The following is a 16,592-nucleotide window of genomic DNA, read 5'->3' on the forward strand; positions in this document are numbered from 1 at the left end:
TTGAAGTCTGTAATCCTCCTTTTCATGAGGAATAACACTATTCCCGAACTGATAAGATCGAAATAACATTAATGTGGATGCTCCAGTGCCACTAATTCAAACTAACTGGCCCCCAGGAGGTCTCCTGTAGCTCCCCAGAGCGCTTCCTGGGGCTCTGACTCTGAGGTGGTGCTTCCACATTAACAAAGCCTGCCTTGGACTGCATTTGATTCTTCCCCATAGCGAGGACACGGAAGTTCAAAAAGTTCCAGAAGTGGAACTTAGTAAATTCGAACGAATCTCCTAGTGTAGGCATGGCCAATGTGAACAAAAAGGCAATCTAAGAACCCAGTTCCTTTTCATATGTTACACTCCCACCTTACCACACAACCAAACAATGGAAAAGTCTAGATGGAAACTTGTATTCATTTCTATTTGATGGTTAACTCTGAAACTTAATAACAAACGTTTAGTGTACGGTGCTGTTACCTATGTCACCATGGATCATTTTAGCTGTAGTATCCAGTTGCTGTGTTCAGCCAATTATCTCAGATTGCTTCTCACACCTTCTGAGGTGCCCAGAATTCAAACTGTCCTTAATTAGCTGCCAGCTTTCAAACCCTCTTCCGATGACTACTTCTATGATGTAGCTGTCAGTGCAAAAATCTGTAACATGCTGACATCTGATAACATGGGGAACACCTTCAAATGAATGGAGTTTAATATAAAAATAAACAATACCAGGGTTGATCCATTGATTGGGTTATTCATTTTTATGTTTAATTCATGAAAAGCTACCGTTTTAGAATATATAAGGATCTGTCTTAGACTTGTCAGCTGACTGTCTCAGAGTCCAGGCACTTTTGAACAGGCTTTGGGTCCGGCATGTTGCACAGCATTTGTGACTTTGAAGACAACTAGCACCGCCACACAAAACTCTGCCTTGTTTGGACACAGCCGCAGAGTCAACCCAGCAATGTTCCCTCGAATTTTTACCACCGATGTGTGGAATAAATTTTATGTGCAGCAAAGTGTATGCAGATGTGCACCATCAGTAGTAACACATGCTGCCGCCTGTGGGCAGCTGTAGGCGTTCTGCTAATCAGCTGGGCGGGATTTGAATCTCTCCTGGTTGGCCGCCCTAGTGCTTAGCATACAGGGAACACTGCAATCCCAATTCTCCATGAACACTGATAATTCCTTCTTTTTGGGCTAATTTTGCTACATCTGAAGTCTGTGGCAAAAATTACCATGGACTTCAACAGAAGCAGGATCATGTCCGTTGTACCTAGGGACAAGGATGTAGAGTTGTAGCATCCGCAGAAAACATAGTTCTCAGAATGCTGCTTTGTGGGTCTGGGAATAAATCATGAAGATAAGATCATTTTCAAACTAGGGCTCTTTTCCAGCTGTTTTTATTCATTTGCATGTCCTGATACTTATCAGGATGCCGGGAATGGATATTTTAATAACAGAAACCATGCAGATCATCTTACAGGGGATAAATGTAGTTGTGACAGTTTAGGAAAAGGGTGTCCTGCATGAATATTTCTATGGTACTTCACATTGAATTACAGTGACTTGCCTTCTGCAATGTAAGCAAAATAAATATGAAAATGACGGGATTTCTGGGGACAAGATGAAAAGTTATTAAAAATAATTAACACGTCAATAAAATATTGTCTATTCCCCTCCCCATCCTAGGGGTATGACTAGACTACCGCGTTTTGTCAACAGAAGTTTTGTCGACAGATACTGTCGACAAAACTTCCGTCGACAAAGAGCGTCCAGACACATTGAGTTCTGTCGACAAAGCAAGCCGCTTTGTCGACAGAACTCCGTAGTCTGGACGCAACGTTACAGGCAATAACACCTTCTGTCGACAGAACTCTGTCGACAGAAGGTGTTTTGCCTCATAAAATGAGGTTTACCAGCGTCGACAAAACCGCGGATTTCTGTCGACGTTATGTCGACAGAACTCCGCGGTAGTGTAGACGCTGGTATTGTTTTGTCGACAAAAGTCCACTTTTGTCGACAAAACTAGGTAGTCTAGACACACCCATACTGTCAACAAAGTTTCTGTCAACAAAGAGCATCTAGACTTCACCCAATTCTGTCGACAAAGCAAGGCGCTTTGTTGACATGAGAGTGTAGATGCAAAGGACAGTGTAGCTGCAATAACGCCTTCTGTCGACAGAACTCCGTCGACAAAAGGCGTTATTCCTCATAGAATGAGGTTTACTGCTGTCAACAAAACTGCCGAGTTCTGTCGACGTTATGTCTACAGAACTCGGCGGTAGTGTAGAAGCAGGCATAGTTTTGTTGACAAAAGTCCACTTTTGTCAACAAAACCCTGTAGTCTAGACACACCCCTAGGAGATTAGAGAATGTCAATTGAAACCATTTCTCATTTTATTTCAGAGTCCCCATGTGCCTCGCACTGGTTCAATATTCCAAAGTGCTAAGCAGCCTCTTTTGCTTATGTGGGAATTTAAAAAACAATCCAAAATCCAAAAATTTGATCCAAGCGTTTTGAATTGTTATTTTCAACTGGAATTGAGGCTGGATGATTTATGCCCTGCTGACGTCACAAAAGCTTCTTGATAATACAGGTTGAACCTCTCTCGTCCGGTACCCTCAGGACCTGACTGGTGCTGAACCAGAGAATTTGCCAAGCCACGGGAGGTCAATGTTTTCTTGCAGCATCAGCAACACTTCCCCTGCTTGCTGGGCTCTTAGCAGACATTTAGGGGTAAGTTGGAGCTACAGAACAGCATAGAGCACTGAGAACCAAGACTGGGGGGTGTAAACAAACTTTATGGGACCACGGGAAACTTGGCTGCTCCCATGCTAAGTGGACATCCAGCAACTAAAATCATGCCGGACCATGGATGTTGCCGGACCAGAGAGTGCCAGACTAGAAAGGTGCAATCTTTATATTAAAACAGATAGAGGATCATAATTCTCCATTAAAAACCCATGCGCCACACGGATCTATCCCGCTCCAAAAGAAAGAATGGAAAAGGGCTGGGTTCCAGGATTGACAGTTGGGAAGTTTTCAAAGCAGACTGAGGGACGGTAACTTCTTTAATTTTCCTCACCCCAAATAAGGCCGTTGGACATTAGCAAGCACCCTGGCCACATACACAGTTATAATGCTTGTTTTCTAGGAGCAGGGGTACCTAGGAACTGCCGTCCAGCATCAGAGCAGTGGTCCTCTCCCCTGTATTTTCCACCTGAGACTATAGGTTCATCCTCAGAATGGCAAGCCCGTCCCACCACTCACACGGCGTGGGAACCTCCTATTTCGAACACGCTAGCTCGATGGGCGCTAGGGCAAAGATGTCTCCTCCAGCTGGGAAGCTGCCTCCTCAGCTCCCAGTGTAGACAAGTCTGGGCTGGAGCTGCAGGTGTAAATTCCAACAGGAGGACGTCCCCGCACCAGCACCAAACCAAGCACAGCCACCGTGGTGCCAGCAGCCAGTTGGGCCAGTCCAGGCCTTGAGACTGAGCTGCATTCACGCTCGGAGGAATTTAGAGTACATCTCCAGCACAAACCGTAGACAGACCCTTAGCGACTTGCCCAGCGTCACACTGGGAGCCTGGTGGAGTGCGGTCTTGTGAATGCCAGGCAAGTAACCTAACCAGTAGCCAACAGAGCTACTCAAACTCTGGAGGGCTGACCACACTTCATTGAATTTGGTCTTTTCCCCCACTGGATTGTCTTGTGCTTGCTGGTGGGTTTCACTGGGGTCCAGAGGGCCTGTTAAGCGTGGTGGCCCTTGGAGGGCTGTTTAGAGAGAAACTGCACTTTCCATACGGATGAAAAGTTTGTGGAGGCCATGTGGCTGGACCCCTCACTCATCCCCTACGTGTGGCTGCCAGGTCTCTGCCCCACCGCTTTGTTAAGCCCCCTTACCTCGGCTTGGAAGCCTTCCACCAGGATGGCCACGAGGAGGTTGAAGAGTACGTAGTTGCCGAAGGTCATCAGGGCCACAAAGTAGAGCGCCGCCCACGAGGAGGTGGACGCCATGCCGTTGTAGAGCACCACGTTCCAGTCTTCCTGGGTGAGGATCTGCGCGGAATGGGGAGGAAAGGCTTTCCGATTACTCCTTTCTCTGCTCGTGGGGAGCAGCTGGTTTTAAATGCACACTGAATCCCTGATGTATCCCTTTCTCCCTTACAGAGGCAGCCCTCCTCCCCCCCTTTCTGACTGGCTAGAAGTCTAACCAGAGGAGACAGCCAAGGACCATTTGATCCAGGCCCAGGTCTACACTTACCCAGAGATCAACGCTCCGGAGATCGATCTCCCAGGGTTTGATATAGAGGGTCTAGGAAGGACCTGCTAAATTGACCGCTGATGGCACCCCAGAATGCCATGAGGTTGTGAAGAGTTAAGGGAAGTCGATGGGGGAGTTTCTCCTGTCGACTTCCTGCAGTAGGGACGCCGCAGAAATTCGACTTAAGATACCTCAACTCCAGCTACACTATTCTCGTAGCTGGAGTTACGTATGTTAGATCAACTTTCTCGGGTAATGTAGACCTGGCTTAGATCTCAACACATGCACTAGGTCTACAAACGGTGGCTGCCGCCTAAGATATCTCAGCTGGGGGAACACATCGGGTGCAGTAGCAGTGAGGTCTATGCCCTGGCAGGGAAGTTCCCAAAATGATTACGTGTACTCTGGGGATAGCCTGTCATGGCACCATAGCCTATTATGGCACCAGAATATTTTTTCTCATTATGAGTGCACTGGAGCTGGAGAAACACCAGGCTCTTCTCAGCCACTGGCACAAAGGATCTCCAGAAAGTTAGGAAAGATGTGCTTGCTGGGTGGGAAGAGATGATAGACAGGGAAACAGATTTCCTTTGAAAAGACAGGTCTGACTGTAAGGCACCTTCACAAGATTCACTCAGGATATTCCTAATCTGTCTATTTCCCCATAGCTGGAAAACCCAGGGACCGGAAAAAAAAAAAAAGGAATGACGGTTTCTTGCCCTCCATGAATCCAGACTCTACAAAGAAGATGCCCTTTGGCACTGCTATAAACCGGACACAACTGCTTGGTGGCCGCTGGGGGTAGGAACACGTATTCAGCTACCTTTCGTCCTGGGTCTCCTGTTAAGGTTCTGTTCCTGAGCATCATCCCGAATCTACTTACACACACGACTTCAAATGTGAGAAATAAATACACGCGCCACTACTGGAAAGGCCTGACACTCATGGAAGGGATGTGCTTCTCCTTGCAGTGTATTCGGGGAGAGCAAACACTCTGCATTACGGAGAGTTTGGATCAGTTCATTTAATGAGGTGCAGCCAGTGGCACCGGAGCTATTTGTGGGGTGTGTGTGTTGAGCGGCACCTCCCCCCACTAGACCAGTTGAGATCGGGATGCCAGCTCTCCCAGACTGGTCAGACCAGACTCCAGTGCTGCAAATGGCACCCGGTCCTTCCAGTCTGGGAGAGTCGGTAACCCTCCCGCCCCAGGTTGGGGCAACTGCAGAGCCCTGGGCTGGCAGCAGGACCCTGAGAACTGGTGGGGCTGATGGGATCCTGGGGTGGCCGGCAAAGTGCGTGGGGCTGGCAGGACTCTGCAGGGGGCCACCCAGAGGCTGGGACCGGGGCCAGAGGAGTGGGCAGCTGGGCCGGCTCCCAGGCATGGGAAAACTGGGTGCAAAACCTGCAGGTGCTGCAGTACCCCCTTGCACCCGTACTTCCCAGGCCTATGGGTGCATCTGCTCTGTACCCAGAAATCCTGCTTCACATTCCCAAACTTTCCTCCACGAGATGCGATGTATTTCTGTTGGTGGTTCTAAAGGGGCTTTTAATACACTCTCTCTGCTTCCCATTACAGGCAGTCCCCGGGTTACATGGATCCGACTTACATCGGATCCCTACTTACAAACGGGGTGAGGCAACCCCACACTAGCTGCTTCCCCCCAGCAGACCGCCGAGACCCGCCACGGTCCTGCCGCTCGCGTCCTCCGCAGCGAGAAAAGCTGCTCCGTGTCTCCCTGGTCTGCATGACTGAGGGAAGTGAGGTGTGGGAGAATAAAACTGAGCTCTGGAGAAATGTTTGGCTAGAGTTTCCCCTACAATATGTACCAGTTCCGACTTACATACAAATTCAACTTAAGAACAAACCTACAGTCCCTAACTTGTACGTAACCCAGGGACTGCCTGTATAAGGGCTGATTTCGACAGCTAATGTTACAGAGAGCACCTTTCCTGGGAATAATCGCTTCATTGCTCTGTGGTGAAACACAGGAGTCATTCCAATGCTACCCCAGATCTTGTCTACACAGGGAAGTAGGCCGGTTTACAACGAGATTCTCCGGGCCTCTGCCTTGCTCTCCTCATGTGTCAGTCTTTTCCAGTCCAGCTCTCCTCATCCCAAAGCCACTGTTCGCATAGCCAGCACCTCCAAAATTTGCTGAGCTAGACTGACCTGAGACCGTCTGTTCATCTCACGGTTCTAAAACACCGTCTTTTTATTACGCAAATTTCAGGGCTGGAGGAAGGGGTTGGACTGGCTTCCTTGGAGACAGAAGTCTTCTGTCTATTCATGGAACAGGTACAGCACAGAGTGGTTTTGGAAGCCTCCTTCACAATGACCTATATGTCTCAATCTGATTTGTATAATGACTACAGCTGGGCAAAACTGCTTGGATTAAACATTTAAAAATGCAGATTTGCGTCAACTCATGCTGCATTTGCTGAAATGTTTCACGGGGCGGGAGTAAAAATTCCCACAAAATCAAAACATTCCATCTGTTTGTTTTAATTTTTATCTTGATTTTTTTTAGAGATAAGGAAAAAGAAAAAGTTAAAAACACCCCTTGACTGTAACAAACATTTTGTTTGGGTCAGTGTTTTGCACAACCAGATTTTTTCCCCTACTTTTTAGTTTAATCGAAACTGAAATGAGAAAATCTGTTATTTGCACAAATGTAATGACGTGCAAATGTTGCTCACTCTCTAGTGACGTCCTTCAGGCCATGTCTACACGAGGAAACTATTTTGAAATTGCTAAATTTGACAACTTCTAATTTAACATATTTGAACTAGCGTGTCCTCACTACAGGGAAGCCTCTAAATTAGTCCGAGGCCGGCTCCGTTAATGTGGACACGCAACCTTGACTCAGAGCTCCGGGAAGCGCTCAGGAATAATTCATGTGAATTACTCTGAGGAGTACTTATTTCGAAATACCACCAGTGCGGAACATCCACACTACTTCGAAATAACTATTTTGGAATTAGCATTATTCCTGATGAAAAGCAGGAGTACAGATTTCAAATTAAGTGGCCCGTTATTTATAACAAGTTTCATAGTGGGGATGCTCCACTTATAAATTTGACCTAAGAGGGGTTATTTAAAAATAAAGTCCTAGTGTAGACCAGGGCTCTCAGTCTTTGGCCTTTGCTAAGAAGTGAGAACGTTATTGTGGTGGGTTTTGTGACAAGGACATCGGAGCTAGCCTGATCAGTTGATTCACTGGGAAGAAACAAAACAAACTTCTTTCCTGGTAAGTTTGTCTGCGATGCTATTTCAGTCCATAAGTTCTATGGTTATTGGAATGACGTTTTCTTGAAAAGCAGCAACATTTGTCTACCTGGTGGAGAATAAACCTCATCAGAGGTCCCAGATCTTACCTGAAACACGGTCACGATGGCCCAGAGCAAGGAATCAAAATTCTTTCGGTCTGGAACGGTGTCCCCCGTATCAGTTTTCAAGCTAAACTTGCATCCAAAAAGATGCATGCCGAGAATGCTGGAGAGGGAAAGGAAGCGACATAGAAGACATCACTGCATAAGACAAATAAGCATCTTAGCACTTTGTGGGGAGGGTCACTTTCTTTTCAGGAGTTCTCTCTTACTGCTGGCAGGGAATGAGACCTCCTTAGAGGAGGACACCAACCACAAGGCAGGTCAGAGCATGCACGACGGGAAACCAGAAGAATATGGCCTAAGTATAACTTTTGTTCTTATGTTCTTGCATTAACTCCCCGGTGAACCATCACCGGGTGTATTAGTTTGTGAGGCCGCCACCCATTATTTGCCATTTCAGATCCGATCCTTACAGATGACCCTCTATTTGAGAGCATGATGACCTCTGGGCTCCTATGGAGGCAGCTGTAATCCTAAAAGGTGAGCACTAATTTACGCAGCCTTTGATTGGGAATGGACGTTACTGGCCCAAGGGATTATGGGCGACTTGGCTTGAAGACTCTTCAGACCATCCACCTCTAGGATCCTCTTTGTGGAATTTCCGGAGAGGGCTGTGAAAGGCTGCTTTCTGTTCATTACATAGGACTCAGCCAAAAAGCGGACACCTTTTGCTAAATGTGAGCATAACAAAGCACAATTGGGCCTGACACGGCTCAGGCCAACCAGCTACCATAGAGTTCCCCAGCGATGGATCTTCCCTCTAGGACTTTGAGAGGGTAGCTCAATCTTCATGACCCATTCATCCCTCCTTCTCTTTGCTGTAATTACCAACACGGCAGCCAATTAGTGGCAGCTGCAACGGTGACTCCTTCCCCCACTTTTGGGTTCCTTATATCAAAGCAGTGTAACCGAGAACTATTCCGTACAACAGAATGACAAATATACAATGCACATGACAAATATACACTGAACAGAAAAAGAATACCGAAAACAGCTCGGAATTACCCAAGCAAGGGGAAACAGTAAGAAGATTTAACAAGTTATGTAAATTGCTTGTGCCTTCTGAGTCGTTAATAAAAAAAGTACCATCTTCCAAGAGGTTTGCTGTCGATATTGGGACAAATTTTCAGCTGGCTTAAACCAAAGCTGGAGGGCTACGTCTACACTGGCATGAATTTCCGGAACTGCTTAAAACGGAATACCATTCCGTTTTCAGTTTTTCCGGAAAAGGAGCGTCTACATTGGCAGGCTGCTTTTCCGGAAAAGTCCTTTTTCCGGAAAAGCGTCTGTGGCCAATGTAGACGCGCTTTTCCGGAAAAGATCCCCGATTGCCATTTTCGCGATCAGGGCTTTTTTCCGGAAAAGACTACTGGGCTGTCTACACTGGCCCTTTTCCGGAACAGTGTTCCGGAATAAGGACTTATGCCCGAGCAGGAGCAGAATAGTTTTTCCAGAATAGCGGCTGATTTTGTACAGTAGAGCATCGTTGCTTTTCCGGAAATTCAAGGACCAGTGTAGACAGCTCGCAGCTTATTCTGAAAAAGCGGCTGATTTTCCGGAATAAGTGGCCCAGTGTAGACACAGCCGAGGGGTCACATCCAGGGAAAAAATGCCAATTTGAACCATCTGAGACTCTGGATTATTATTTCAAAAGTCTTCTAGTGCACATGGACAGATGATCCCATGGAGCTTCTGGGAAGTAACTTTTGATGCTACAGAAAGTTGTCCATCACCAAAATAACTATGATAACAATCTGTTTCATTTTGGCTTTTAAATAGCCACTGGCATTGACCCCTGCTATTCTTTACAAGGCTGGGTAAACAACTCCCCAACAAACCATCAGGTCAGCTGCCCACTTTGCCCCACTCTCCCTCCATAGATCTTGCTTTTTTGGATCACATTTCATCGCTACTGCCCGTAGAATCACAGCCAGAACTCGGGGAAGCAGAGCTGATGACAGGCTATGAGCCATACTATCAGCCCCCTGAGCTATTCAGCAGCAGACTAGTGTTAGAAAAGTAAATGCTGGAACCCATATTTGCTGCCTCTAAAACAGCGATGGGCAATTGAGGCTACTGCGTGGGCTGCATGAGTGGCCCTGAGGCTGTAAGACTGTCCTAACCAAGGTGGTCTCCTGGGACAGGGTAGTTTTGCTCACTGTGCTTGCATGCCTAGAATTTGGCAGGACGGTGGGTGTAGATTGAACCATAGGAACGTTTTGATTGGCTGCAGAGCGAGCGCATGGCTCTCCTGGCCAATGTTGTGTGCACTCAGCCTGCACCTCGCTTCACAGGCCCTGGCTTCACGCGTGTGTCACTTTTGTAGAGCCTGTGTGGATGGAAACCAGCAGAATCTGGCAACCCTGTGTGTGGGCAACAGTAAACACAATGTCTCGTGGGCCACACAAAGAACCCGGATGGGACACGTTGCCCACTCGTGGTCTAAAATGTAACACCATCAAGTTCTATTTGTGGACAACTTCCTGGGACGGGGTACTGCAACAGTGGGGGAGGAGGTGACACAGGGGTGGGGCCTCAAGGGAAGAGGTGGAGTGTGGGTGGAGCTACAGGAGAGGGGGCTGAGCCATGTTCGGGTGTTGGTGGCACTTCTGCTTTTTGGAAGCTTCTGCTGCTCCTGTCCTATGTCTCTCAGGAACTCTGGAGTGATTGTTTCTCTGCGGTTGTCTGTTTCTATTCTTTGTCTACAGAATTACAAAGTTGGCCTGAAACACGAAGACCTCAAAGAGGTGAATCATCTGTTGAATATCTGTCTGATGGTCTATAGTGAGCCCTCCTGTCATCTAGGCTGCACGGCTAACACACTCTATCGTCATTCTAACTTACAGATTATTTAAGCAAACCAAACAATTAATCCAAGTTGAAAAGCAGCAGCCTCTGGTACCTGAAAATAAAGATGAAGAGCATGAGCAGCATGCAGAAGGTGGCCACGTTATCCATCGTCTTCATCAGGACCACCAGCTGGCGGCGAAGGGCGGGCATGAAGCGTACCAGCTTGAGGACCCTGAGCAGTCGAAAAGTTCTTAGCACAGAAAGGCCTCCATCGGATTGGCCGATGATCTCCCAGACACTATGGGAGCACAAGAAGGAAAACAAGACACTCACTGTCCTTGTCCGACTTGTAAGTAGTTTCATGGACAGGACAAAAAAGTCATTGCTAACGGGATGGGACTTATGAAGGTTGTGGGAGAGGAGAGTTAACTTGTATATTTACCTTTGCAGCCCTACCTTCTTGACCTTAGAAAGATCAGAATTAACTCCCTTCACCATGTATGTTTCATTTACTACCTCTATAGCTATGTCTCATAGGCTATGTCTACACTACACTTGTTTTTTGGAAAAAGGTACGCAAATTGCACTCCGCAATTTGTATATCTTTTTCCTACTGTGTTTTTCAGAAGAGGCTTTTCCAAAATTTGGCCTGTCTACACTGGGCCAAATTTCAGAAAAATCTCCACTTTTGGAAGAGCCCTTCTTTCTCGTGAAATGAGGTTTACAGGGCTTTCGAAAGAGCGCATCTGATTTTCTGCAAAAAATGTTGGAAGAGCACACGTCTTCCCTGGACGCGGCAGAGTTTTTCCGGGATACCTCCAGTATCCTGGAAACTCCATAGCGTAGACATAGCCATAGAAATCATAGAATACTAGAACTGGAAGGGACCTCAAGAGGTCATCAATTCCAGCCCCCTGCCCTCACAGCAGGACCAAGCACCATCTAGACCATTCCCGATAGATGTCTGTCTAACCTGCTCTTAAATATCTCCAGTGATGGAGATTCCACAACCTCCCTATGCAATTTATTCCAGTATTTCACCACCCTGACAACTAGGAAGTTTTTCCCAATGTCCAACCTAAACCTTCCTTGCTGCAATTTAAGCCCATTGCTTCTTGTCCCATCGTCAGAGGTCAAGGAGAACAATTTTTCTCCCTCCTCCTTGTAACCCCCTTTTAGATACTTGAAAGCCGCTCTCCTGTCCCCTCTCAGTCTTCCCTTTTCTAAGCTACGCAAACCCAATTCTTTCAGGCTTCCCTCCTAGCTTATGTTTTCTAATCCTTTCATCATTTTTTGTTGACTTAACGGACTTAATGCATCATTGGTCTGGGCCACTGCAAATCAGAGATGTGCCTCTCGCCACAAAATTTAGATGGGGATTTTGGAAAGCCCTAAAATGCCAGAGGGTTTTAGTTTAATGGGGTCAGATGTAAAATGATGTTTGGTGTTTGAAAACTGGAGTTGTTTGGATCTGAGACGTTGGTCTGGGCCCTCTAAATGTCATGACTGATTTCAGCTGCATGGGCCCAGTCATCTGTTGGTGTAAAGCATTATCCTACCATGGACGTCAACCACACTAGACTGATTTACACCTTCTGAGGATCTGGCCTGACATTTTTCTTTTTTTTAAATTAGAGAGTGGATTTAGCAGCCCCAAAGCGTGGGGGATGATGGGTGCTGCCCAAGCTAGCTACAGCAGGGTCACAGGCAGAAGAAGCCTCCACTGCACACATGGGCCAGCACAACCCACCCGGGATCTGCTGTACTTCTATCACTTGCTCTTGGCTGTTGGGAGCCATCTCAGTGGACACCACTCCCAGTACCTATTTCATTACATTCGCTCACAGAGTGTCCCTGTTCTTGCCTTGCCAGGTCACATATTCGTGTATTTCTTCAGGGGAAAAATACATGCGGCTGCAACTTGGGGAGCGATGGTTCTTCCCCCGGAACTAGCTCTGCCGGGTGGCCGAGAATCCAACACACCGCCAGATGTGTGGCATAAATAGAGCTCCTCGTTTGTTGCGTCTATTTTGTTCAGACAGTGCTTTGAAAGACACGCCCCCCTAAAAAGCCAAGTTACATCTACACTGCTGGTTTTTTGCAGAAGAAGATATGCAAATCGCGCTCACATTTGCGTATCTGCTTCCAATTCCTTTTGTGGAAGAGGTTTTGCCGCTATTTGTCCCCAACCCTAACCCTAACCCGTGTAGACGGGGCCAAATGTCAGAAAAAAAACGTCTTTCGCAAGAGTCTGTCAACCTCGATTTATGATGAATAAGGGGTCTTGCGAAAGAGGGTTTTTTTCTGACATTTGGCCCCGTCTACACAGGGCCAAATAGCGGCAAAACCTCTTCCGCAAAAAGAATCTGAAGAAGATATGCAAATGCGAGCACAATATGCATATCCTCTTCCGCAAAAAAACGGCAGTGTATCCGTAGCCCCACTCTGGTATCACTCCCCCCAAGCCCTAAATGAACACTTACCCAACATCGCTCATCCCCCTCCCCCGCCCCGGTGGTGACATGAATTGTCTAACGCCTCCCGGGGCTACTTGGAGGCGAGGGGTGGACAATATCATGCAGCGTGCAGTGACCTGATGATGACTATGATCCCGTCGAAGATGTTGTATGGGTTCTTGATGTAACCGAAGATACCAAAGGCAAGGAGCTTGAGGACCATCTCCAGGGCAAACATGCTGGTGAAGACAATGTTACTGATCTCCAAGGCGTTGGTCAATTCGTCTGGCTATGAGACAGAGAGACACATAAGAGGAAACATAGAATTTTATTTTTTTTTAAATTCCACATGGCGAACACACTCATTTCCTCCAGGATCTTTATTGCACAATCTCACTTTGCACAACAATAAAGCCCCAGGCAAATCCACACATCTAGGAGCAAAGGAGGCCGCTGGCACCTGCAGAGTGAGGTCTGTCCTCTGGAAAGCAGCGATTTGGAAGAGGATTTAGGGAGCCTAATGGATCAGCTGCTCAACATGAGCTCGCAGTGTGAAGCTGTGGTAAAAAGGGCTTCAGGCAGCCAGGGACAGATCAAGCAGTGAGTACAGAAAGAAAGGTGATGCAGGTGAGAAGGATACTGGAATACTGCATGCTGTTCTGGTGTCCATGTTTCAAAAAGTACATTAAAAAGATGGAGACGGTGCAGAAAATAGAGGCAGTGCATAAGAAGACCAGGGAGGACATTACAGCGGGTCTTCTAACTGGCACAAATGCCCACATTTGTAGCATCTGCAGGAATGACACTCCTGTTGCATCCCAGCGTAACAAGATCTGTTGAGTAAGGCACTAAAATGAAGCATTCGGGCAAAATGCCAGCAGCTTCTGTGCCTAGTCCGGATAATGGTCTCTCTGTAACAGACTAAATGCTCTGAGTGTAAGGCGGGCTTTTCAAACCCACCAAATGCCACTGAAAGTCAATGGGGATTTGTGCTCTTAGGCCGTGTCCAGACTCAGGGGTTTTTTCGGGAAAAGTAGCCTTTTCCCGAAAAAACTTCCCCTGCGTCCAGACTCAAGCCGCGTTCTTTCGAAATTATTTCGAAAGAACGCGGCTTTTCTTTCGATGGCGGTAAACCTCAATTTACGAGGAAGAACGCCTTCTTTCGAAAGTTCCTCTTTCGAAAGAAGGCGTTCTTCAATGTAAAGAGGCCGTCTTCGAAAGAGAGCATCCAGACTCGCTGGGTGCTCTTTTTCGAAAAAGCGGATTTCTCTTTCGAAAGATCCGCCTGCAGTCTAGACGCGATCTTTCGAAAGAGGCTCTTTCGAAAGATGCTTTCGAAAGAGCCTCTTTCGAAAGAAGCCTGCAGTCTAGACAAAGCCTTAGTGGCCTTTGAAAATGTCACCCAAAACATCTAAGATGTTTTCTTTGTGGATTGTTTCTGTTTGGACTGATCCAAAGTGTTAGCCAGAAACCTAGGGCATGTCTACACTAGGAAACGATTTCAAAATAACTAAAATCGATTCAATAACTCCTGAAATAACACTATCGAAAGAAATACTTACAAAACAACAAATAGACTAGTAGCACCTTAAAGACCAACAAAACATATAGATGGTATCACCAGCTTTTGTGGGCACCGCCCAGATCCTCACATGAGTGCTCATGATACCATCTACGTTTTGTTAGGCTGTCCCTGGGGTTGGCAAATGCCTCTTAAATGGCTTCATTCCCACTTGCATGGCTCTTTCATAGGTTCAATGTGCTGCTTCACTGGTACGTTAACTAGCCCTGCTCTGGAGGAAGCAGAGCCACAGAACAGGGGTAGGAAGAGGTGGGTGGGTGGACAATGAGACTCTGTGGTGTCCTGCATTTGGGGAAGGACGGCCTTGAGTGCAGAGTGGGAGGGACCCCCCCCCCCCCACCTCACTTCTGCTCTGCACTCTCCATTCTGTGGGGGAAACTCCGAACAATCCTGCCAAGGAAAGAATGGAAGGAAGAAGAAACAGAGGGAGGCTGAGCAGTAAGAGAAAGCAAAGCCTAAACGGAAGCAAAGAGGCACCAAAGCATCGGTTAAAACTCACCCCCCTTGCCGGGGCCTGATTTTGCTTTCACTCAAGTCAGTGAGATGTTTGCTATTGATCCCCAGGGAAGCAGAATCAGCCCCATGAAGTCAGTGGGACTTCAACAGGAAAGGTCCCCTCTCTTCACAATAAAGTCTGTGATCAGTGGATGACATTCATGCACAAAGGGCAAAATCGTCCCAGACTGAGGGAAGAATGCAAGGGCTTGGCGTCACTTAAATCAGCGATGGGTAGCCAAGATTAGCGAGCAGGCTGCGAGAGTGGCTTTCCTTGGTCTCGGTGGGCCACATGATTCCAGCGGTGGGTGACCTGCAGCCCACGGCCCACTGGGGTTCGGCCTGCAGTCCTTGCATCATCCTCTCCATCTTTCCCTCTTCTCCTCTTTCTTCCCAGTGAGGGCATCTGCCTACAGCTCAACGCTAAGGAAAGACCCGGTGGCATCTCCGATACTTGATCGCACAGAACACACAAAGAGCATCAAGAATGTTGGGCACACCTGGTCGATGGATGCTGGCAGGGGGAGGAAGTGCAGACAGGGCCACCACGAGGGGCAGGGAGGAGGAATGGGGGCACTGTGAAAATGTTGGCAGGAGCATGGGGGGCAGTGCACCCCCTAAGTGTTACGAGTTACCTATGCTCCTCCTCTTACTTCTCTGCACAGGGAGTGTGACTAGTGTACAGGATCTCAAGGTACCTTCAGATGAGAGCTGGAAATTTAACAGGGAGGGTAAAAGGAGAACCCTGGGCTCTTTGATAAGCTAGAACAAGTCTTTGCACCTAAAACCAAGTCTAATCCAAAAATCTGCAAGTCTCCTTGCCACTATTACAAGTATCGCCAGCTCTCCTGACTTTACGACGGGGCTCGTAACATTTGTTGTTTTTGTAAAGCCCCAGCTGCTGGAGTCATGTGAATATAAAAAGTAAGGTTCTAGACTTCGTGGCTGTGGAGGAAAGCTTGAAAACGTTGAAATCTAGACAATCTCAAAACCCCCCAAACGGCAAATAAAAACAGACCAACATTATTTTTTCAAAATCCCATAATTTGGAAGCCAACTTCATGCTTTTTTGTACCCTGACTCTCGATTTCTGAAAGCTTGGAGCTGGCCACAGTGCGAGAAATTAGTAGGCTAACACTGCTCACGTGCCAACCTTTTGATGCCCTTGCTTCAATTTCACAAGTACTGTCACCTTTAAGTGAAAAAAAAGTCAGAGCTGGGATTGCGTAATAAAAGGTGCCATGGTATCGCAAAGGAACAGGGAGTGGAGGGGAGAAATATTACTATGAGATCATCAGCAGCTGTGAATCTCCTAGCAGATGGCTACAGACAAAGCAGCAAGGCTTCCGTAAAGCTGATGGTCCTCCTAGCAAAGTCTGGGTGCTTCAAAGCAGAGATCTTCATTATCCTTTATGACTCATATTTGGTGTGTGGCAGCATTAATGCGATGAGAAGAACTGCAGTAATGAGAGACAAGCAGTCGCACAACGACAGACACAACCAGCAGGCAAGCTGCAAAAGCGGCTGAGGTGAGCTTTTGCATCACAGCGTGGAAGTTGTACAGCAGAGTCAAGTACCATCGATGCTAGCTTCGAGTGGAATTACCCCCATTCGGCACCC

The 16,592-nt window shown here is 47.3% G+C and overlaps 1 protein-coding gene across 3 annotated transcripts in view; it reads right to left on the reverse strand.

Annotated features, from left to right (window-relative positions):
* Positions 1-16,592, reverse strand: part of CACNA1H (calcium voltage-gated channel subunit alpha1 H) — a 576,049-nt gene that overhangs the window by 104,662 nt on the left and 454,795 nt on the right. For all 3 annotated transcript variants that reach the window (XM_089769319.1, XM_075899792.2, XM_089769320.1), the window contains 4 exons: positions 13,033-13,184; positions 10,552-10,737; positions 7,635-7,752; positions 3,899-4,054 (listed from right to left, as the gene is read on the reverse strand). In XM_089769319.1, the coding sequence (XP_089625445.1) occupies positions 3,899-4,054; positions 7,635-7,752; positions 10,552-10,737; positions 13,033-13,184 (612 nt within the window). The remainder of the gene's footprint in view (positions 1-3,898; positions 4,055-7,634; positions 7,753-10,551; positions 10,738-13,032; positions 13,185-16,592) is intronic.

Source organism: Pelodiscus sinensis, chromosome 15 (genome assembly GCF_052426305.1).
Source record: "Pelodiscus sinensis isolate ZL-2025 chromosome 15, ASM5242630v1, whole genome shotgun sequence".
Taxonomy (NCBI): domain Eukaryota; kingdom Metazoa; phylum Chordata; order Testudines; family Trionychidae; genus Pelodiscus; species Pelodiscus sinensis.